General features: G+C 45.4%; 3 protein-coding genes across 4 annotated transcripts in view; 2 read left to right on the top strand and 1 right to left on the bottom strand.

The window, feature by feature from the left end:
* The window catches only part of LOC126565697 (uncharacterized), a 341,656-nt gene that overhangs the window by 25,354 nt on the left and 294,311 nt on the right, over window positions 1-21,991 (top strand). The gene's annotated exons all lie outside the window — the stretch shown is intronic.
* The window catches only part of LOC126565193 (ubiquitin thioesterase otubain-like), a 345,090-nt gene that overhangs the window by 316,207 nt on the left and 6,892 nt on the right, over window positions 1-21,991 (top strand). The gene's annotated exons all lie outside the window — the stretch shown is intronic.
* On the bottom strand, window positions 1,178-20,767 carry LOC126564656 (zinc finger protein 177-like). Its single transcript, XM_050221744.1, has 6 exons — window positions 20,509-20,767; window positions 11,641-11,923; window positions 10,124-10,617; window positions 5,888-6,053; window positions 1,417-1,500; window positions 1,178-1,338 (listed from the first exon to the last, which is right to left on the bottom strand). Exons 1-6 carry the CDS (start codon window positions 20,713-20,715, stop codon window positions 1,181-1,183), a joined length of 1,392 nt encoding a protein of 463 aa, XP_050077701.1. The 5' UTR covers window positions 20,716-20,767; the 3' UTR covers window positions 1,178-1,180.

The raw sequence follows: 21,991 nt of genomic DNA, 5'->3' as shown, positions 1-21,991 counted from the left end.
CGTTTCCACGTAGTAACTACCATATCGGGATCGATCGCATTTTCTACTTCACGGTGGTCCGTGCCAATAAAGAGGGTTATACGGGGGTACGGAAAACAACACGTTATTGGCATTACACGTCGATAGATTGGAACGCTCATTAGAATTGGACGAAAGTGGTCAGTGTAAGACAAAACCTTCGCGGCACGTCACCCCATCAATATGCGTGATTAGTGTGTGCATACATTTGCTTCTAATTATCCCACTCCGAAAACCTCACCCCAAGGTGAATACTGCGGCACTTTCTGCATGGATATGATGTCGCTTGAATAGCACACACAAAAAAAGAGATTGAAAGAAAACAAGCATCAGATCGACAGCTTTCGATGGATGGGATGCTTGGGGTGATAGTTTTGTGTGAAAATTCCGGTTCAGTTTCCCGATTGACAAATCGCGAGGAGGGGAGCAAAACGGGCTGACGATCGATCGTATGGCAGCGATCGTTGAGAGTGGATTAATATGCGCTTGAAATGCATACTTATCCCCACGCATGCACCAAATACCCGTGGGCACTTGATACACACGCCTAACGCGGCTGGAAAGAGATTTATAGATACCGACCAATTTGTCACCCGAGGTTTTTTTTAGTCTAGCGCAGGGCAAAGTGTCTCTTACCTTTGAGCCAACAGTTGTCTGTTACATTTCGGATCGGTTGAGTTTGATTTATGTAATTAGAGGAGCTTACTTTAATGGACTATCAAGTTGTAATAAGTTATTTTCACACTTGCTAAACAGGGTAGATCGTACGGTCAATGTAGGTGGGTTAGTCGTGAAGGTGGCCCGTCCACACGGGTTCCACAAGATTAGTATTTTTGCTCTATCAAATTATGCATCTTGTAATGCAATTTCTTACGGACGTCAGCGAATAAGAAAAGGCGGTTGTGTAGTATTGTATTGATCGATTTACATAGAAGCTGCTTTTCTACATTTATTTTTTAAATAAATATTATTTACATCACTTTCGTGTATACATTTCTTCTTAATGTAGAGCAAAAAATAATAGTGCTTTAGTAAGTTGTGTAGGTTTGCATGAAAAACTTATCGCATGCCAGTCAGTCAATGTTTAATGTAATAAAACCCTAATCTAACTAATTTTGTACAGCCTTTTTGTGTATGATGAACGTTTGTGTTTAGCTTGGGCTTAGCGACTTCTCGTAATCGGTTCCGCCTTGGCGTGTCTCCAGTGATACCGGGGAAGTCTATCGTCGGGCTTTTCGTAACCGAACAGTGGTCCAATCTCTTCACCATCGCTGCGCAGATCACTGTCCACATCGATTTCCGACTCGGGCGAAGGATTTTCTGTGAGAATTGGAAGAGACAAATAGCAATGGGGTTAGAGCTCATGTGTTGCGCCGACCACGTGGTGGAGTTACCTACCTTCGTGGGTTTTCATGTGAGCCTTTAAGTTGCAGGCAAGCGCGAAGGATTTCTTGCAGACTTCGCAAACGTGTGGCTTATCACCTGAAGAAGAGAAGAAAGCGATAGTTATCGACATTAGTTAAGCACCTTAAACACTGAGTAAATTTTCTTAATAATGGCTAATTTTATTCCTCGAAAGCGCCAAAAAGCTCGGCTTTTTAAAGGTGTCACATTTAAGAAACGTAAACTCAAAACACCACCATTATTTCCGAAGATCAGCCACAAAAAATCTACCCCATTTATCAACCCCTAAAAAAAATCCAAAAAGTCGCTGAAGGCTGCTACCGAACTTTATCAATCCGCATTTGCCTGTGTTTCACCGTTGACGCTGCTGCTGCGTCTTTTATAAATATTTCTCCCTTAATCGTTTTAGCTACTTCGTTTTGAACTGAGCCCACCAGCTTGGCGCACCAGTGGGCGCAGTGGGCTTTTGATGATGGTGGTGGTGGTTCGAAGTTAATTTTTATTCCCGCACATCCTCGCGCACACCATCCATCCTTGAGGCATTTTTGGCCGTGGTAGATGGTTGATCTGGATCCCAGCGTAGAGGATGGTGGACGGATAGGGTATGAGAGTGCAGAGAGGACGAGGCCATATTCACGCTAGCCATCGAACGAGCCTGCATGAGAGACCTCTTTGGATGATGGAAGTGCCCTGAGCTTGTGGTTTTCGGGATGCATAAGTGTTGCGGTTAGCTGCTATCGTTAAAAACGAATCCTGTGGCGGAATGATTCATCCGATGCCGTACGGGAGACTTGTTTTGTGCAACAGTTGTGGACATGCATAAAGAAGGTAGCTGATTGTCACCTTGGTGCTGTGCTTCTTAATGTTTAAAAATGTCCTCCAAGAAAGCCTCCAAGTATTGCACTGCACAGTGATCTATGTATCTGTGTATCCCTCATACACAGCGAGCCTCGTTTTTTTTTCGTGGTGATCGTCATCGTGCCGTGATTTAGTTTTGGGGTGCCCGGTATCGGCGATGGGACATTGGGAAAGCACCAAGAAAACGGCACCGTCATCATCAGCATGATCATCAGCATCCTCACCGCAACAAGAAGCAGCGCCCGTTGGCTGGATCCATCGGGGATCCATCGTTACCGGTGATTGCTGCTACCAAACCATTGCGAATGAGATTGAGAATCGTGGTTGGGAAGAACGTATCTGGGAGTGAGTCAGTCGGGGTAGGGCGTTTGCCGGCAGCGCTGCCCGTCACAATCGTTGCAAACGAAACGGAGGCCAGACAGATAAATCACGACATCCACCCGGGCAAAGACGCACGAGCGTCGATTCACTCCAGCAGCACAAAGAGAAGATCTCTGTCTTAGCCTCATCGCCACCGGCATGACCCATATGGGTCACCCCTCGTGAAACAGGTGGTGGAGAGGTCAGGATGGTTGATCTATGGAAATGGAAACTGAAGTACACGCTGTGCAGGAGGGCTCAGGGTGAAAATGGGGAAGAGGAAAACCAATTTAGTTTTAATTTCTTCTTCGGTCAGTCTTCCTTGAAGCTCCACCAGTGCCCCCTTCTTCCTGTCCCCGTTTTTCTTTACACTTGCGTTTTAAAACAACAGAGCACGACTTCTCTTTGGTTGAGGAGTAAACTGGTCCGCAACCATCTCCGGAGTACCATTCCGGGGCGCACCATTTACTGCGCGTGTGTGGTGGCGCGCATTAAATTATTGTGTTTTCGTTATAATTTATATTAATCGTATTCTCGCACACCGTTACAGCTGGAGATCAATCTCGTGCAATCTGATTGTTGATGGCTGGCTGGGGAGGTGAAGATGATGGTGGCGGCAGATCGTGAAGCTTTGACGGATCCCGCCTTCTAAGGTTTGCCCTTTATACCGAGGGGGAAACGAGTATGCACTTTAATACCAACGCCATTAGGTTTGTTGCAAAGTTTGGTTGAGAATTCTCACTGACGTACTGTTTCTTGGCGTGTAGTACAAGAATAATAAAGTCCCTAATGATACAACTTTAACATTGTAAGATATCAGAAATCAGACATTTTTAGTGGGACTCTTTTGGTGGGACTAGTAATAACTTACGTACTGTGAGTCGTCTGCTGTCCGGTGGTGGAGACCACAGCGACACCGGTCTGCAGATGGCTTAAAACCCTCCCGGACTGACTGTGGGCTGAGAGTGAGGACTGTCAACAAGTCTAGTGAAAGCCTTTCAATGGCTAGCGTGACCTAGTAGGTCCAAGCAGAAAAAAGGACTGAGTTGTTTGATAAGAGTTAAAGACCATCGTGTAACATTCTTTTACCGACAAAAATTGCTTCTTTATACCACATCAAAATTCACTCTAACACCTAATAATGAGATAAACAAATAAAACCAAAATAAAAGAGATTCCATTTGGTTTCTTCGCTAATCCCACAACCTGGACGGCGCCAACCGAACCGGGAGGGTTGTCTATTATCCATTCTAGAATCTGATCGGGCCATGGCGAGCCGGGAGCACGGATCCGAACGGTGGCAATTAATATCACCCCCCTCCCTCTCTGCGGGAGAACGGAGGTTGAGAGCTAACACACTAAACACACTGCTTGACTTTCCCCCAATGACTTAGAGAAAGATGGAGAACTTGATCCCATCGAGATACGTCCTAAGATGTCTATGGTACTCCTTGCTTGTGCTGATTAATTATGGCTTATGGTAATTAATGGAGGGAAAATTATCCAACCCCAGGACCGATCGCGAACCTCCGCAACATAAATATTCCTACCATGGTCTAGGTTTGGCTTGGCATTCGATCTACTGGCTACTGTTTTGAATTTAGATAGTGAGAGAAAGAGAGAAAGAGCGTCAAGATGATTTATAGGAAATTAAAAGGCCTTTTTTGTATCGTGTGAATGTAAAGTTGCTTGCTGTGAAGTTATTGGTATAGTTAAGAAACATATGGAGCGAGAGTTTGGGGATCCTAAGTCTTAAATCAGCTTATGGTAACTGGTAGCCGATCGCCACCATCACGAACATTGCGTGCGGTGATTATCGTGCGCTATTTGATTGTTCTACGTCATTCTAGGTGCGTCGGACCGTGAGAAAGGCGAGATCCTTTCCGTGTGGCGTGCTATGGATTACGATCGTCCTAGCCGAGGCCGCTTAATAGAGCTATCATAACGTGCGTGCTTCGAGCATCTTAAGGTCAGGTATGCCGTTTTTTTATTCACTCGTCTCCATCTGTGACTATCTAGAAATTAATCTTAATCCTTGGACCGACGAAGGTTGCGATCCAACTTCTCTCACCCCTAGAAATGGCCTTCATCAATCAAAACAATGGCGTGAAAGCTGATTCTCGCCGATGGACTATGATGGACAGGTCGGGATCCTTTTCCTTTCCGGACTCATCCCTATCTTAAGTTTTCCTTTATCGCTCACTTTACCCATTTCCTCAATTAACCTTTTTGGTGGGAACTCCAGTGCAATAGGAAATAGGATTCATTTAGTTATATCCCAACTAAAAAAATACGTATCAACACCCTTCACCGATATCGAAATTACGGGTACTATTTATCGTGGATTATAAAAATATTATCTTGCGTAAAAATGGTCTCCATATCTCGGAGGTTAGAATGGAATGAAAAGGGAAAAGGACCGTCGATTTCAAACCGACCAGCAGTTCGAATCGTCAGGAAATCAGGAAGTGGATGGCCGTTAAAAAAACCAAAAATAAGGATGTGCAGGTCTACCATGCAGGTTCACCACATACACAGGCCCAGTTGTCCTGACATCGGGAAACGTTTATCCCATTTTTTATGTGCTACAGTTGCCTCTACCGGTGGCGGTGGTGATGAACGTTCCTTCGTTTGCGTCGATCACGCCAACAAACGAACCACTTGACTCTTGCGAGTTCGTTCTTCTTTCCTTTCTGCTGTATCGATTCACCTTCAGCCCTAGAGGGTGTATTTTTTCCACTTCGTTTAGACGCAGAACACCAACCTGACTGCATATGCTGTCCACGTCCCAGGATCCAGGACGTGGAATGCCCTCAATAAAGCAGAAGTTGTTGGTGTGTTTTAGGGGTTTTGCCTTCAGAAAGTTCCGGCCCTAAATCAAGCATGTCGAAAGCCAAATGTTTCCGCTGGTACACGCAACAATAAGGTGCCTTGCACGTATATCGGCCAACGCCATGTGCATGTCCTTCACGCGATGGCAAAAAGGAAGAACGCGCGCGCACACTCACATTCACTTGCTGTAGTTGTACGAACCCCGGAGGCTCTTTTTAAATGTTAATGTTTTCACTAACGAACAGGTGAGTGAACCATTTGGTTGTCTTTTTTTATTCGTTAGGTTTTGTGGTTTGTTGGATTCGCCATAAGTTGAGCCGCTTAAAAGTGAAACGTACGATCGGGCGTTCGATCGCCCGAGTCTTTTGCGTACTGAGGGAGTTTTAATTTTTGATGGCGTACACAGCGTACTTACCGGTGTGCAGGAAGAGATGGTTTTTGAGATTGGTTTGCTTGGAGAAACCTCGCGAGCAGATGTGACACTTGAACGGCCAGGACCCGTTGTGGACGTAGGTGTGCGATTTCAAATCGCCCGGCGTTGGGAAGGACTTGGAGCAGAGGCTGCATTTGTGCGGTTTATCCTACCAGTTGGGGTGAAAGTAAAGCAACAGAAGAAAGCAGTTAGAATCAATTGAATCATCTCTTAGGGATCGTGTAGGGTTCTTTTTTTCCAGGAATGAAAGAGCGAAAAGCCGAGCGATTGCGCGCTGGTATTAAATAGTGTTGTAGCATCGTGATAAAAATCGATTCTAAAAGGTTTTTCTTTGTCTTCTTTCATTTGGAACCTAAAAGGCAACTTGAAGAAAAAAGAACGGGCTATTCCGAAAGGATGCAGTTCGGTCACTTTTACGGCAGATGTTTGGTTTGGTGTGTCGGTATGCATCGCATAGGAATTTTATGGATAACAATCTTCCCAGCACTTCTTTATGTCCTTTGCGGGCCCGCGGCTTGCATGATGGTTTAAATGCGTTTCGTGCCTGGATCTCTTCGGTTTCGATTATGGACGGATTGTTTCAGTTTTTATTGGTTTATGATTACCGGCAATCAACCTGTCGGTCGGTCGGGAACGGATGTAGGTTTTTTTTGGCTGTTGTCGTTGAAGATGTGAGAAGGGTTGATCTGAGTATCGTCGGTATCTAACAAATGCTGCTGTTTTTTTGCCGTTAATAGAACCGGCAATGGGTTTGATTTTTTGAACAGGGAACAGTTGAACATGTTGTACAAAGAAAGTTGGCATTTTAGCATCTTGGTGTTGTTTGGGAAATTTTTCTGAATACAGAAGGAGTTTCTTAGAGTTTTTTTTTCGTAAACGGAAAACTTGAGTCTGTATTGAGCATACAATATCTAAAATGCTTTGTAGATTCCCGTTGCTAGATATAGCGGCGCTGGCGCTGGTGCCATGACCGGACCGGGTATCGAGTACCGACCGGATTGTCTCCGGTCTGTACGCATCTGTACGCAGGACTGACTATCCTGCATATGGTAAAAAAGGTCAATGAAAGCCCAAAATATAGCCGTCCGAGACCGTTCAAGACTTAACACCAAAGAAGATCTCTTAAAAAGCTTACAAGTTCCATCTAGCCAGTATGCAGCTGTGAAGCTCTGTTTTGGTTTAGAAAAAGTGTCGATGATTCAATGATCTGCTTGGCCTAGTAGGTCGTAAAGTCAAGAAGAAATCAAAATGGTTCATTAAGCCTAGAAAAAATATTTTATTGGAATTCCTAAGCTCTTTGAAGCCTGCCAGATCGGTATAAAACTTGTAGCCAAAGTTGAAGAACATCTTAGGAACGAGCTATTTGTTTTCGATTGAAAATCGTCAGTACTAAACAAATGTGTAACAGTTAAGCAAAATTGACTAGCTGTTAAAGCAAACCATCATCAACCAAGTCAAAATTTCCAACTCTTTTTTAGCTTCCAAAGAACATCCCAACAATTGCTTCAATTACTGAGGATTCTGTGCGGAGCTCACTGGAGTCACTAAACCCATCGCATGTGTAAAAAGGTGCCCGAAATTGTTCGCTTAACGGTGGAAATTTATTTCCTACCCAAATACCAAGAGCAAAACAAAAACGTCTGCACACATATTTGCCGGCACCGCATCAAAGCATATCTCACTAATAGCTGGCCGTAACTCACGACGTTCTTAATCGTTGCTCGTTTCGCTCGGCCCAAGCATACACGATGCGACTGCTCCCCAACGTTGGCATCACTTTCGATTATGTGCTTTCGCTACTACAACTGCAGCTCCTGGGTGAGATTACTCCCGGAAGCCGATACCGGCCGTCGAGTGCTCAAAAACAAATAATGCGCTACGAAATGGATCCTGCCACTGGAAGCTGTGGACAGTGAGCAATAATATTGTGCGCACATGCACCAGGTATCTCGGAACGGACTGGCTGGGAACCAGGGCTGAGGTAGTTCCTTTCATCCACCGCTTCACAAAGTCACTGGTAACACACAGGGAAAACACGGAACCAGCAAACGGATAAGGATGTACGAGATTCGTTCCGGGAACGCGTGTTGGTTGTTCTTCCCGAAGGAGAGCTTTTAAAAAAAAAGGACCTCTGTGTGTGTGTATGAAACTGTCGCGAAAAGTATATTGATACACCCCAAAATGTTACGGGTCATAACGTAAATGGTGCATTATCGCTGAGGTCTCGATTTGCCCAGTTTGCTCGCCCTGCCTGCCTGCACTACCAGCGTTGGCTTTGTGTCAACTCGGGTCTTTCGGTCCGATCGGTGTCGGTGCGGCGCTTTTATGACTTTTTATTTTTATGCTGCTGTTGTGGTTTCGTTCGTTTGCCGTACTTGTCGAGGACCGGGAAGGTCTAACGAAAAAACGAAAAAAAAAACTTCCAGAAGCCAGGGATGCGGTTACTGAGGGTAGAAGTTTTCCATGCTCTCTCTGTTTTGCTTCTTAAGGAAGCACTCTTTCTTGGGTCTCGTATCCCTTCGCATCAGTTCGCTGTTCAGTACTGATTGTGTATCAAAACAGTAAAAATAAAAACCGGTCCATAACAAAAACCGAATGGCTTCATTCGGGTCGGTATGTTTTTTGTTTATCAGCGAAATATGAATGTTTATATTGGAAATTAGTTTGCCCTCGCTTTCCCACTATGTACGTACCGTTCTCTGCCACTGGTGGCTGGGTAAAGGTTTTCGGTTTTAATTCTCATTATTGAAAACATTAGCAAAAGTACTTTTTCACATCGGAAAAGAGCCTTAAAGAGTTAATTGCAATGGAATAAAAGATTGAAAGAAAAAAACTTAGAAGGTGACGGAAGGATTAAATTTTAATCAAAACATTGTAGCGTACTCCACTGTACTGCAACTTAAGACTGCCGATCGTTAAGACCGGCAGACTTATCAGTTTTATCGATAATCGAAAAACAAAAAAGGAAGACATTAAGAAAACAAAACCCAGCATCCATGCGTAATGGGTACAGGGTCCAGATGCGGTGTGTTTTAGTGTATTGAAATTGGAAATTGTACATCTGCTGGTACGATATCTTATCAAGTCTCTGCTTCTCATGTTTCCGATTGTGACAAAACTTTGCTTAAAAATTGTCTGACGTATGTGGGATGACCTTTTGCGGTTTGGACAAGCTTGGTTTTTTGGTCTTGATCCCCGAAAAAAAAAAAGATGCAGAGAAATATGAGTTGATTCAGTCAGTCTGTTCCCCAAATCTGGTTTTGGATATTTAAGAAACCAGCTGTACCTGGGCTCGGACATATCGGTAAGATGACAACGGAACGCAGGGACGAAGATCTAACCGTAGACACCAATCTCCAGTACAACCCAATCGATCATACGGGATGGTTTCTGGGCCGTTGATCGTGTGGGGAAATTGGTGGCGGTTTGAACATCGGACCTGGGTGACAACATTGAAGCTGACTTTGATTGATGGGATCGACGTATGATTCAAACGGGCCCAACCAGCAATGGGGCGATCGCACTTCTATATTCCCATCGCATGCCTTGACGCGTGATGCCGCCGATCGTATGGCACACTGGGCGCGTACGGCCAGAACCACAGAAACCAGTCTAATTATCTTTTTAATAAATTCTTTTTAATTAAGTTCCAAAAGAACCTGAACTCGGACATACGCACCACCACCGGTTCGGTAGATGAAAGTGATCGTTTCGCTCAGAGATATAAACGGGTTTTATGGGATTCTTGGATTCTCGATGCGTGAACCTTTCAGAAACGTCGTCAGCACACGATTGAGAAAAAAAAAGATATGCGAAAATTGAGAAATTCTCTTTGATTGCAAATGAGATGAGCGGTATCTTGGTATCAGCCAACGCCGTGCGGAATGCATTCGAGTTGACGGTTTATATCCCCAAACCAGGGGCCCGATGCAGCCATACCCGGATAGCTTGCTGCCGGGTGGTAATTAAAGTGGCTAATAATCATAAAAAACACGAATGTTTTCCTTTTTTTCCTCAAAAATACGGGGCGATCTTGACACAAACGTACTGCTGGGGGGTTTTGAAATTCGTGGTGGATGTTGTTTGGTGAATCCCGATGCGACTCATAAAAACCGATAAGAAGGGATAAATGTTTTAATTACTCGGACGAATCGCGAAATGTTCATCACGACCTTTCCTTCCAGCCTTACAATATAAAACGGTATTCTTGATCGTTACCTTGATGTGCGTCATCCGGTGGTAGTAGAGGTTGGAGCTGGCGGTGAACCGTTTGCCGCACACTTGACACTGGTGAGGCTTTTCACCCGAATGTATCCGGACGTGGGTATTAAGCGAGCTTGACGTACTGAAGCCTTTACCGCACACACCACACACGTGCGGCTTTTCGCCGGTGTGTGTGCGCATGTGACGCTTCAGAAGACTAGGACGATCGAACGCCTTTCCGCACACCTCACACGGTAACATGGCCCGCTCGGAGCGGGCCGTTGGACGAGCCTTGGGTGAGGCCCGAGATCCTGGTCCAGTGGAGATCGCCGCCAGCTCTAAATCGAGTCCTGCGTCACACCGATCACCACCGGTACTGGCTCCGGACGAGATCGAGATCGATGAGTCGTCGCCCGACACCGATTTGTGTTCATCTTCGGCGCCTGATGATGGTGAGATCGGTAGCATCACCCGCGACAGAAGCGACGTCGAAAGGTCCAACGGTGAGTCTGCAAGGGCAACGGTTCGGAAGGAAGAGTCCGATAAGTGATCGCACAACGCTGATCGCAACATGCGGATTTGTTCATAGCACACACATGCTCTCGACCACTGTTTGTCGGAATGTGTGTCTGCACAAGTTCTTACCAAGCTGCTACACTTAACGCCTCGTTTATTAATCGACGATCATTAGCGCTAATCTAGCTCATTCATTTCACACCGCTTCATTAATTGTGCAGTCGGGAGTTTTATCATTGCACACACACAAATACTCGCCTGCAACCGGTAAGCTTCCTGTGGTCCCAGGGCAAACCTGGTGACAGGAAATTAATTCCCACCAGTGCTTGTGCCAGCCAAAGTGTTATGGAAATCAGTTTTGGGCTTAATTACTCCCGATTCTCCTGAGTCGGTTGCTGCGGCGAATCCCTGGATATCCCAACTTCAGCAAGGAGATCATTATAAATGCTTTTGAGTTAACACTCAGGAAACGAAAACGAAGCCGTAGTCGAAAAGGTGCAACACAACTGCAGCTGCAACTGCACAAAGGAAATGGCCATCGGGAGACGGCGCAATTCTGCACGAACCCGAGAAATCCAAGAAGAATTTCAACGTCCCAACCGTCGCGCCGTTCCAATAATCTCGAAGGCTAATCTACCGAATTATTTCAATTATTTTCTTGTTAAGAAACACAACACTCATTTGTGTGTATTAATTTAAGCTCTCTTTCGGGAGCGATCCCGTCGCGTTGGTCATAGTCCGCGCGACCTCCAAACCGCGATCCCGATTACACAAACGAGAGCCGGCTATTATTGATAAAATCACTATTTTATTTATTACGAAAAATCGCTCTCGTCGTTTCCGTGTACGAACAACGGCCCATGCGTGTGCTGGGAGCTGTACGTGTGATGGGTGAAATGAATGCTATCTCAGATAGGCTCCAGATGATCTCGAAAGCAACGGGCTTTTGTTTCTACGGCGACTCCCCGTAAAAGGGTATTAAGCTATGAGGAAAATGCATAGAGGGCGCTGCTTACCTTCGAGGATCGAGTCCATCGTTTGGCGATACAGCTGGCTACGCATCCGGATGAAGAAGAGCTCCTCGGGACCTTCGGGCAGGTAGTACACGACCAGCTCCTGGTGCGACGGGATTGCCTTCACGATCTCGTAGATCGGCTCACCTTTCACCTTGGCGCAGACCACGTTCACCTGTGGGCCGTACGTTTCCGACACGCGTAGGAACCGGATCCAGTTGCAGTGTCGTACCGTTCGTCCATTGACACTGGTGATCTCGTCGTACAGTCCAAACCGGTGCCGAATCTGTAACGAAGGCAATGTAAATGTACGGTTATTACTCTATACTAACAAGTTGTAAGGTGATAAACGGAGCCTTATGAGGGTAAATAGCTATTTCCTGTGTTAAATCGTACGCTTTCACTCAACAAGTGTGATTTACCCCTTGACATGATGACAGCACGTATCGTCAATGACAGCTCGTAATGCCTTAATTAATGACACCTAAACGCCCTCTTTGTTGAATTCCTCCCCTACGTTCGTTTCGCTCTGGTGAACTATTCGCTTCGGACGCCCCAGGTAATGTTCCCCTTCATGTGATTTATGAAAAATTACTCAACCATGTAACCACCGACACGTAAACCGACTATTCCGCGCACAGAGGGTGGCTAGACGGTTCTCCCTTCCTACTTCTTTGCAAAGCGTTAAACTATTGTCACTTTACGACTCCAACCCTCCAACATCCGTCTTGCCCACATACTCGACGAAGACGTCGCTTAACGAGTGTAAACATCCGTCGATCCCTGTCGAAGAGTCTTCTCTGGTCACCTCCGTACACCCTTAGGCGATACATATCTAAGTGGACATCGGAGTAAACGAGAAACGAGCCTGCTCCATTCATGATCCGATCGATACAGATCGAAATTACAAATGTTGGATAATATATTTCGATGGCCACCTGCCGGAGTCTTTTCCCGTCGATCGATCGTTCCAATCGCCATTACTGCCCGGTCCAAAGATTGCAGAAATGTTTATGAATATATATGAGGAGATAAAATAAATTTCCGCTTCGCGCTACTTGTTGTTGTGGCGCGGAGGCTGAATGAAGCATCCAGGTCGTTACGTATGCGTCCGTTCGGTTCACAGGAAGGAAAAGATCGAAAAATGATACCAAATTGATGATCATAATTTGCAATTTCACTGTAACTGATCGTCTACAGAGCGTGTGTTTCGAAGCATTGAAAGACATTACCGATTCTCGGGAAATCAACAAACCCAGCGAACGAGAAGATGAATGCCATAAAACTGGGAGCCCTTTTCCGGCTGCCCTTGTTTTTTGGGGGAATCGATTTTTGTCCATAAAAGATGCCGTGAGACATTGAATAAATGCCATCATTATGCCAAAAATGTTGGCGATGATTACTGATCCCTTCATTCCTGGCGCGGTTTATGAGAGGGACAAGGCTATTGTAGACTTTAATCTTGAAAATTCTTTCCAGAGAAGGGAATTTATTTTTGGAAATATTTTTGTCCTTAGCTAAGGTATAAATGCGAAATTCCTCACAAATTGGGATCTTCCTGAAATAAAACCTTGAAAGAACTTTTGTCAATAGAATGTTTACCCTTTTCTTAACCCTGAGAACAAACCATTCTACTGCGATGTATCGTACCACATCGTTTCTCTGTTAATCCATTAGAGAAAATCATGTTCTGTCATCACAGAAACGTCCTAAACCAGTTCACAACTCATAATACTCGATTGAAAAGATGTTCTAGGGTCACTTCTCAACGATCGTGAAAAGCGCTGCTGTCGAGTGGAAGAATTGTCACTTCTGATTGTTCTCTGATTTATCAGACCATAACTCCCACTCGTCTGGATTCCAAGCCCAGTGGTGATTTATTCTAGCTCAGACAGCTCAGATCGCGATGCCTCGCCCAAATCCCAACTTCGACACCGATCGAGTCGGTGGTTGTGCAAAACAAATTGTGTGTGTTTGACAATTTATGCACAATTATCGCATTTGATTTATGAATATGAGAACTGTCCGATGTTTGCAGGCACGACTGTTGCGTTGGAAGCTGATCAACTCATGAACATTGCCTGTCCATTGCCCATGAGCCGGAGCGAATAGTTCTTCACTAGAAACTAGTTTTTCTTCCTGCGTTCTGCGGCCATTGGTTTGGATGAAACGATGGTTTATTGATTTATTCGTTTATTATCAGATTTTCGGTGGAATAGGAAACGACCCCGGTTCGGCTCCTATTAATTTCCGAAACTACTCTACTCCCATACCCATCCAACTTGATCCAACCTATCTCAGATCCTTCCGATTATCCAGAATAACCATAAAGATCGATAGCATCCTGAGCGAACGATCATCATTAAATGAGATACTTCAGGTGTATCTGAATGTGGAGGGAACGGATAGGAGCTGGAGATAGACATATTCGGTCCATCGACTTTCGGCAGTAAAATAACGGATTGCCATAAAAATGACTCCAATAAAGCACGGCATCGCTCGTCGTTGATCTCGTTCCTAGGCATACGGGATGATCGTTTATGTCATGGTTTCTTCTTTCTTTTGGGAGTCGAGTTTCGGTGGTTGTGGAGTGTCCCGAGGTCAGCAGGAGATAGATTTTAACGCACATAAACTTCAATTTGTTCCGGAGCCATGGGAGACGCCATACTGGGGATGGATTTCTACCCTCAAGAACCTCTCAGTCAGTTTCGAGATGGACCCACGCTGGCATGGCAATCAGACTCTACCATCTAGCTGAAATACGATACAAGACGTACTACTGTATCAGAGGCTTAACAAGCGCAACGACGTTCATCATCGGAATTGAGCCATTTGTTCTGCATTGATTCTACAAATATCTTCTTCTCTTGTTTTAACTATTTGCGTTAAAACATAATCTTAGGCTAGTTTCGAGCTCAAGACATTCCAAGGTTATGCTCTAATACGCTACGTAACTGTCTTATTTTTATAACAAAACATAATTTAAAAGAAAACTGTATTCAAACGAGCAGCCAATAAGATATAGTGATAACTCGATAGGAAGAATACGCTCAACCGCTATACAATTGCAACATGATCACGATTTTCCAATTTCCTTCCTCAACTGCTAACCACAATCCGAGTTAGTGCTTCTTCCACTCTTTGCTTAGAATTATCTCCTCGGCACGCGTCCTATTCACGTGAATCAATGCACAAAGGAACAAACGCCAAATTGCGTCTTCCGAAAGATGAGCTCCAACATGGGAATTACCGATTTGATCCAGAACAAAGGAAGCATAACTCCACCACAAAAGCCCTGACTCATTTTCGGTAATGAACGCAACCGAGAACATTATCGGATATTCTTGCCAGTTAGCTCTTCCGGCCTTGCATGGTCAACCTGGATGCGCCTTGGATGAGTCTGATTAGGTGGAATGAGCTTTCGGTTTTGTTGCGCCGACCGCTCCATCGACCACCGGCCAAAGTCGTGATCAATTTATCTTCCAAATTAATATTTATTAGCTCTAAAACGATCACCCAATGGTTGGGCTCTACGAAAAGTCAGGAGGGAGAACAACACAAGCTCCGAACCCGACAAATGACACTAATTTAGAGCTTCCTCACATGCGAGCTCACCCCAGACTCGGGAACCTAAAGCTTCTGTGACCCTCGTAAATCTCTTCGCGACGATCGCAACCGCCAATTCAGCGTTCCAAAACATAACAACAATCCCATAGACTTCCTCACCAGAATAGACTCGTCGATTTCAATTAATTTTCCCCACACAACCGGACTCCGAGAGACGACCGCAGCCTTTCGAGACTCAATGTCTCGACCCACCGGGATTAGCTGCCCATGTACGAGGAAAGGCTTTCAGGAGTATTAAGCGAGACTGTCGTGTTGTTGGTCGTGATGTACTTGGACCACGAAGAAGCCCACTGAACCTTTTATGCAAATGAACGGTCGGCCTTTTTATCTCGGGATCATCGGGTGAGAGGAGCTCGCTACAAGAACAACTGAATTTGGATCCTAATGTCACGGCAGCGAGGCTGAATTCCACACCACTGGGAGCCGAAGGGACGACGTGTGAGACGAAACTCAATTAAACCGGTGTAAGAGCGCCTTCGAACAAAAGTTTGGAACCAACCGTTTCGATCTGTTCGCTGATGTCTTTATTAGCGATTGAGTTGTTTGAACGGTAGCAGAGCCGAAGATCCACGACCCAAACAACTGTACCAGTACAAGGTTCGATGTCTCAGCGCTGCTGCTGAACGACTCTTGGAAAAGATGTACGATATCTTCTACGTCAAACGAGGCTTGGCTCTATGGTTTCTGGTTTTCGCAAACGAGCTTTACCTGTGTTGCCCCACCGAGGGCAGTATCTGCGCGCATTATGCATAATTAAGTAATTGTTTAATTACAAAACTTCAAACGTGTTTGCTTCTGGTGCATTGTCGCATGCACGGAATGCATGGGAGAAAGTCCCGCTGTTCCGCAACAACTCAATCCGCAGAGTCATTTGCAGTGATTCACGCGACTCATTTGCATCTTTAGACGTAGCCAGTGAAGAACTTGAACCTTCGTAACCGGTAAGCCATGGTAGCTGACTCTAAAATCCAATCTTTATTTGCACAATTATCATAAAGATCCCGAGTGTATTTGTGTGCGTGCGGGATCGGCTTACAATTCGCGATGGGTTGCCAATTCAATAACCATAACTGTCAGATGATCGAGTGAATGAGAATGGAAGGACCAGATCAAACAGAGTCGCAGGTCGGCGTCGGCTTTTTCTGTGTGCTCTTGCTGAACCATTACATGTGCTGCATCTGCAACCGGATGAGGACGATTATGATACGACGAGTGGACACTTTGACATGCAACTGGCACTGGGACTTCTGTCTTTGCCCTTGGTTTTCCACCATTCGCCCTTGGGTTCTGTCTTCGTTATCCCACCGCGACAGCTGACAGACGTTCGAGGATCGACGTGAACGTTCTCACGCTCACACTGTACTGCCACAGAGAAGCTGGATTAGGTTCTCAGGACACTGATCTTAAGAACAGAATTTATGGACTATCTACCGTGCGACCTTCTCAAGCAAAGGGTATCGGTATAGCACCTGACCACGGCCCAGAAAATTAAACCCAGTATCAATAGCCCAGCGTTCATGATGCAAGACCAAGGAATATTCCCTCATTACATCCTGAGCGAAGGAAAAGGATTCGGTTACGGTAACCTAATCCAGAAAGTGAGGTTAAGACTTTCGCCCGATCCCAATAGTCAATCGATGTCATGCGATGTCAGTTTCTCTGATGATCGATGAAGCAGCATCAGGTGTCCTCCTTAGTCATCTATCAACCTTTGGACAACACTTGCCCAGTAGCTGTGAGGCAAAGAAAGTCCGATGGTGAAGAAATAATTAAAAATCAATCAGCCAAAGCCTCGGTGGCCTTTGTTTTGGTCGACCTGGTAGGACTTTCTAAATAGCCCAGTGTGGTTGTGGGGTGTTATGGTGGTTTTGATTAATACATTCACACATTGAAGGTTGGGATCCGATGGGAGACGTGATGGACTTCTTCTTGGGCGATCGAGTCTTAAGCTCCATCACACGATCACTTCCCAAGAACTAAAGACATGAGTCAAGGCGACTTGCACGCGACAAAGCGGAGAAGATATTTATTATCATTGCAACTGTCTGACCGTTGCCCGAGTCCCTTTATGGAAGCGGATAGGTGTCCACACGTCCCAAAACGTACTTCGAATGCATATTCGTCCATGCACTTAGACAACACGGGACCTTCTCGCTTGAAGTTGGCGGGAGTTACAACGGCCAGCTACGACTAGAACGACGCACTGGGAAGTGGATTTAGCCTGTACGCCTTCTATGCTATGCCGCCTGTCTCAAGAGCAAGGTGTAGGCATATCGAGCACGTTGTCCAGGTGTCGAGTTGTCATTGATTAGGTTGTCACCGCGAAAAAAGCGACTCGACGTCCACCAACTCCACGCGACTGTGGGAATCGACCGACCAAACGAGCGATCAAATTGCAAGGCTTTTCGCTTGTTTGACTCTCCCCAGTCTCGATCCCAGACATTCCATCGAATCGATCGTTTCTTTCTTCGCTGCCGACGAATTTATGACCCCGATCCGGTAAGCCATAAACGCACCACTCAGTCAGGGACTTTTTAACCGAAAAATCTTTCACACGCCCTCCATCCTAAAACTCAAACTTTTTTGATGCAACGAACCCGCAATCGTTTCCAACGCGCATCGAAAGGTCATCAATTAGCGATCGTTCGCAGGCAATAGGAGCACCTATCAAATCCGATGCTGCACCTGCGCACCTGCAAAACGACCATTCTTAATGATCCCTTATTTTTATGTCCAGGAATCTTGATCCTTCCTTCACTTTTGTTACGGTGCTTCGGGATTCGTTTGGCCTCCTTTTTCCGATCGATCACCAGAACCAAAACCGTTTTTTTAGTGCTTCATCCTCATTGCACTTCTTTCCGATTTTCTGAGTCATTATCGGCGCCATCTATCTCGAATTGGCCCAGGTACCATTCTGCTTGTGTTTTTGTACGTCTTTGAATGCCGCTTCTCAGCGTTCAGGTTTATGGTGCCTCGTGTCACAAACGGTGTTGGTGACTTCGAGAGGGTTCAAGTTCAAGTTTGTGAGACAATTTCCCGTCGTTCGCTAATGCCACTATTCTTGCCAGTGGGCTTAGGTCATTCACTGACACCGCAAGACGCAATCTGACTTAATTGTGCTTCATTATGTGACGCTTGTGTTTACCACCCCTCTGACTGGGTGGTTCTCCCAGTCGCAAGGGTTCATAAATAAATTATGCAAAATCATCACTCCGTCAGTGTATTGGATCCAAGTCACAGTGAAAGTAATGCACCCGAAACACACTATTACGCCTCTGGTTCAATGGCCGCTTATCATGTTGCACTTTGATTATGGAAATTGTGCAACTCACCATAGAGTTGTGCTACAGATTCACACCGGAAAGGTTGATGGCATCTGCGTTATGATAAGAGAAGGGAGATAATGGAAAAAAGCGAAGGCTTTACCGCCCTACCAGGCTGAGCGCACGAGCCCATGAACTTGTCTCGCTAGCGAGCTCTCTAGCAGGTGCCCAGGTTTGTTCGCGGGGCTAATTGATGCAGTCATTTCTATTTCAAGATTGTGTGGAATGTTTCTCTATTATTCAATTGCAAAAGCATCATAATTCTCTACGCTGCTACACGCCGGGATGATGTACCGAAAAGAAAGAGAAATGGGTTCAGTTTTTATTTCCAAAGTGGGAAAACTGTAGCAGATTGTCTGGCGGCTCGGTTGGCGAACCTTTTGCCAACCGGTCATTGGCAGCTTCGCGGTGGTGGTGGATGACAGGTTGTAACCAAGCTGGGTGTGGGCCCGTTGCGTGAGTTGTTTTGTAGCGTGCGTCTTCTTATGATTTAATTGCTTGCGTTTGTTGTGCGGTTGAGAAGAAACGTTGGTAGCTGTCGCGCGAGGGAAACATATGGGATTCAAGGGTGAAACTGAAAGTGCATCACCAGGATCGCACGAAGACGGGCAGGCCAGAGCTGCTAACAAGTTTCATATGGAACGTTGCATTTTAATTGATTTGTGAGTGCACGACTTTTTTTTCCTGCGTCGTCTTCTTTCTCCCAGGTACACCGGTGAGAGTCCGTGAAGAAAAAGTGCAAATGAACTGCTGATCGTTACGTTGATTAATTGTGGAACAGGTTTGGCGAGACTGGGTGCGCTCTCAATAAGGAATGGAAGCTAGATGCGATGGGACATTATCGGTCTAATTAAAGTGAGATGGACGGGCCCTAATAGAGCGTAGTGCAACATCGAACATCGGTTGATCAGATGGTGTGCGTTATCGTACAGCGGGACAAGAGAAACGAGTCTCAAATTAGATCACACTTACAAAGTGATCATTCGGATTGCGTTACACGAAGAGTTTATTGGTTGAAAAAGCATACAAAATTATGTTCCATTGTGCTTTTGTTTTTGTGCTATGTTTTTTGTTGTTGTTGTTTAATACTATTAACAAAACCATCAATGGGGCGTCTTACGTTTGTTTTTTAAGAAAGCAAAAAAAAAACCTTTCTGCTTGGACAATTTATTCTTCGAGCACTCAACACGATGCTCCCCAGCAGAAGGAAGTGTGGGAATATTTATTAAAAGCGTCTAGTTCCTCACTTGACCTCCCTTGATGGTTAGGAACATCAACAGCAAAAAAGGAAGGGGTTCGTCGCTTGGTGCTGTATTTAGAGTTTTTTGTTCGTGACCGCAAACTAAAGCAGGCATCACCCTCATAATTCTTGCATTTTAATTTGCCCATAATTATAATTCTAGCTGCTACGCTGGTCACCAGGTAAAGAACTGGAAGGCAACCAGAATTCTCTAATTGTCGCGAATAGGCGAGAGTCGATCCCTGAATTGGTTGTATGGTTGTTTCTTGAAAAATGGAGTTTTTGTTAGCTTCCCCACCTGCAGCATTGGTGCTGGTTGTTGCGGTGTATTGGTGTAGAACATGATGCGTAGGAGCGTCTTTAAGAAGTTTTCCCACCGTCATGGGAGGATGCATTCTGTGGAGAAGGGTTTCTTTTTCTTTTGCACGCCCGACTGCGCACAATCGCAGCTCACACGCTGGTCAACGAATCAAAACGCTGCCCAACGGGAAGGATCGGTAAGTCTGTGGACACCCACCCCCCTTTCAACCAAGCTAATAGTGTGCAGCAAAGCATCACAAAATAGAGCGAATGGGCAACTACAGCAACCACAAGAAAAAATGGAGTAAATCCGATGGAAAACTTCAGCAACACATTCTACGGGTACGTTCAGAAGGCTGTGAGAGCACAGCCCGTACTTACATCATCGTCCGGCAGGGTGGTAAAGATGGCTAGGTTGTCGATCCGTACCGTACCCTGGAACGGGTAGCAGAGGCGTCCCTGGGGAATCGGTACGCTGGACCATACGGTGGCCGTCTGTTCGGGCGAGTGACGAGCGCCGACACCTGTCACGGCGAGGGCAAATTCCTGCGGTATCAAAACACACGTCTCCATCGTGGAGACACACATACGCGAAGTACCAGCGCTTAATTAACCGGTTATCAATCACGATCCTTGACGTACGAACTACAAAACAGTGGCAGCTGTGGCACGTTGATACACGTTTTTGGTGTTTTTGTTTTAAAAAGCTTCACCAGACGAAAACGGCTTGTCCAGCCTGTCCAGGCACGTTGTTTTTGCGTTATTCGTTTTATGTTTCAGCTGTGGGATTTTTTGTGTGTGTGTATGTCACTTCCTCATGTGCTTTATGTTTATGCGGGTCTGGCTGTTAAAGAGTGTTTCGTACGAATCGCAATATATTAAGTATTAATTTCGTGAAGTACAACCACAAAATATACATGCATACACAAAACATTAATTAATTTCACAGTTTCACATGATTCTTTTCCAGTTGAGTGTAAATAGTGTCGTCATTTGAATATTTTATACTATTCAGAACTTCACTTCTTTCACGCATTTTTCTATTTTCCAGATTCACAATTTCACAAGCTACTGTTACGAATGTTTCGCTCGGAACCAAAACACATCACACTCCGCTTAGGAACGCACCGAAGCCAGTCAATATTCCTGTACCACGGACCCACTTGTTTCAGCGTTCGCATCGATACTGGGCACGCGAGATGCTCGCGTTCCAGCCGTGACCTTCCGATCTCTCCACCGTAGTGAGCATGGGAGGAAAAATAAAGTCACCCCGTTTTTCGTACCCACCCACCTCTCCCCGTCCGGCTTTTCTCAGTCGGTTCTCCAACGGCACCAAGACGGCAGCGATCAGTAGCGCAGCATCGGAAACCGATCACCTGAGCACGGTAGCAATGAACCACGGCAGAAGCGATCTGATCCGCGAAAGCTCTCACGTATTAGTATAAGCACGTGTGTGTATCTGAGAGAGTGCTTTTCAATGCTCCAAAACGAACTCACCTTTGCGCATGTATGTGCGCGCACACTCGATCGTGCTCACCAAAAGATCGGAGCTTTTGTCGTCGTTTGTTCGTCGTCTCTGCTCCGCCTCGAATCAGTATCGGTAAAGCTTTTGGAGGAAAGAAAATAAAGTAGCAGAAGAAAAAAAAGAAAAAAAAAGAAAAAAAAAAGAAGTAGAAGGGAATTGAACGGTTTTTGAAAATACGGTGACAAAGTAAGAGACAAAAAAACTATCGCAAATGAGCTTTTTATGCTCATTTTTGAAGTGTACACTGAGAAAACAAAAGACTTGAGCGACTTAAGCGACGAACCTTTCGATAAATTGTTTTTGCGCTTTATGGGAGCAATTTATCCCTCCCTCTCTCTC

Source organism: Anopheles maculipalpis, chromosome 3RL (genome assembly GCF_943734695.1).
Source record: "Anopheles maculipalpis chromosome 3RL, idAnoMacuDA_375_x, whole genome shotgun sequence".
NCBI lineage: Eukaryota > Metazoa > Arthropoda > Insecta > Diptera > Culicidae > Anopheles > Anopheles maculipalpis.
This window is presented reverse-complemented; position numbering and strand designations above follow the sequence as displayed.

What these genes read in the sequence shown, in the direction of transcription:
- LOC126564656 (XM_050221744.1), bottom strand. Translation starts at nt 20,715, where the DNA reads ATGTGTGTCTCCACGATGGAGACGTGTGTTTTGATACCGCAGGAATTT. An exon ending in CCATCTCTTCCTGCACACCG is followed by an intron (nt 1,501 to 5,887) that starts GTAAGTACGCTG and finishes TCTCTTCTTCAG; the next exon opens with GTGATAAGCCACACGTTTGC. An exon ending in TCACATGAAAACCCACGAAG is followed by an intron (nt 1,339 to 1,416) that starts GTAGGTAACTCC and finishes CAATTCTCACAG; the next exon opens with AAAATCCTTCGCCCGAGTCG.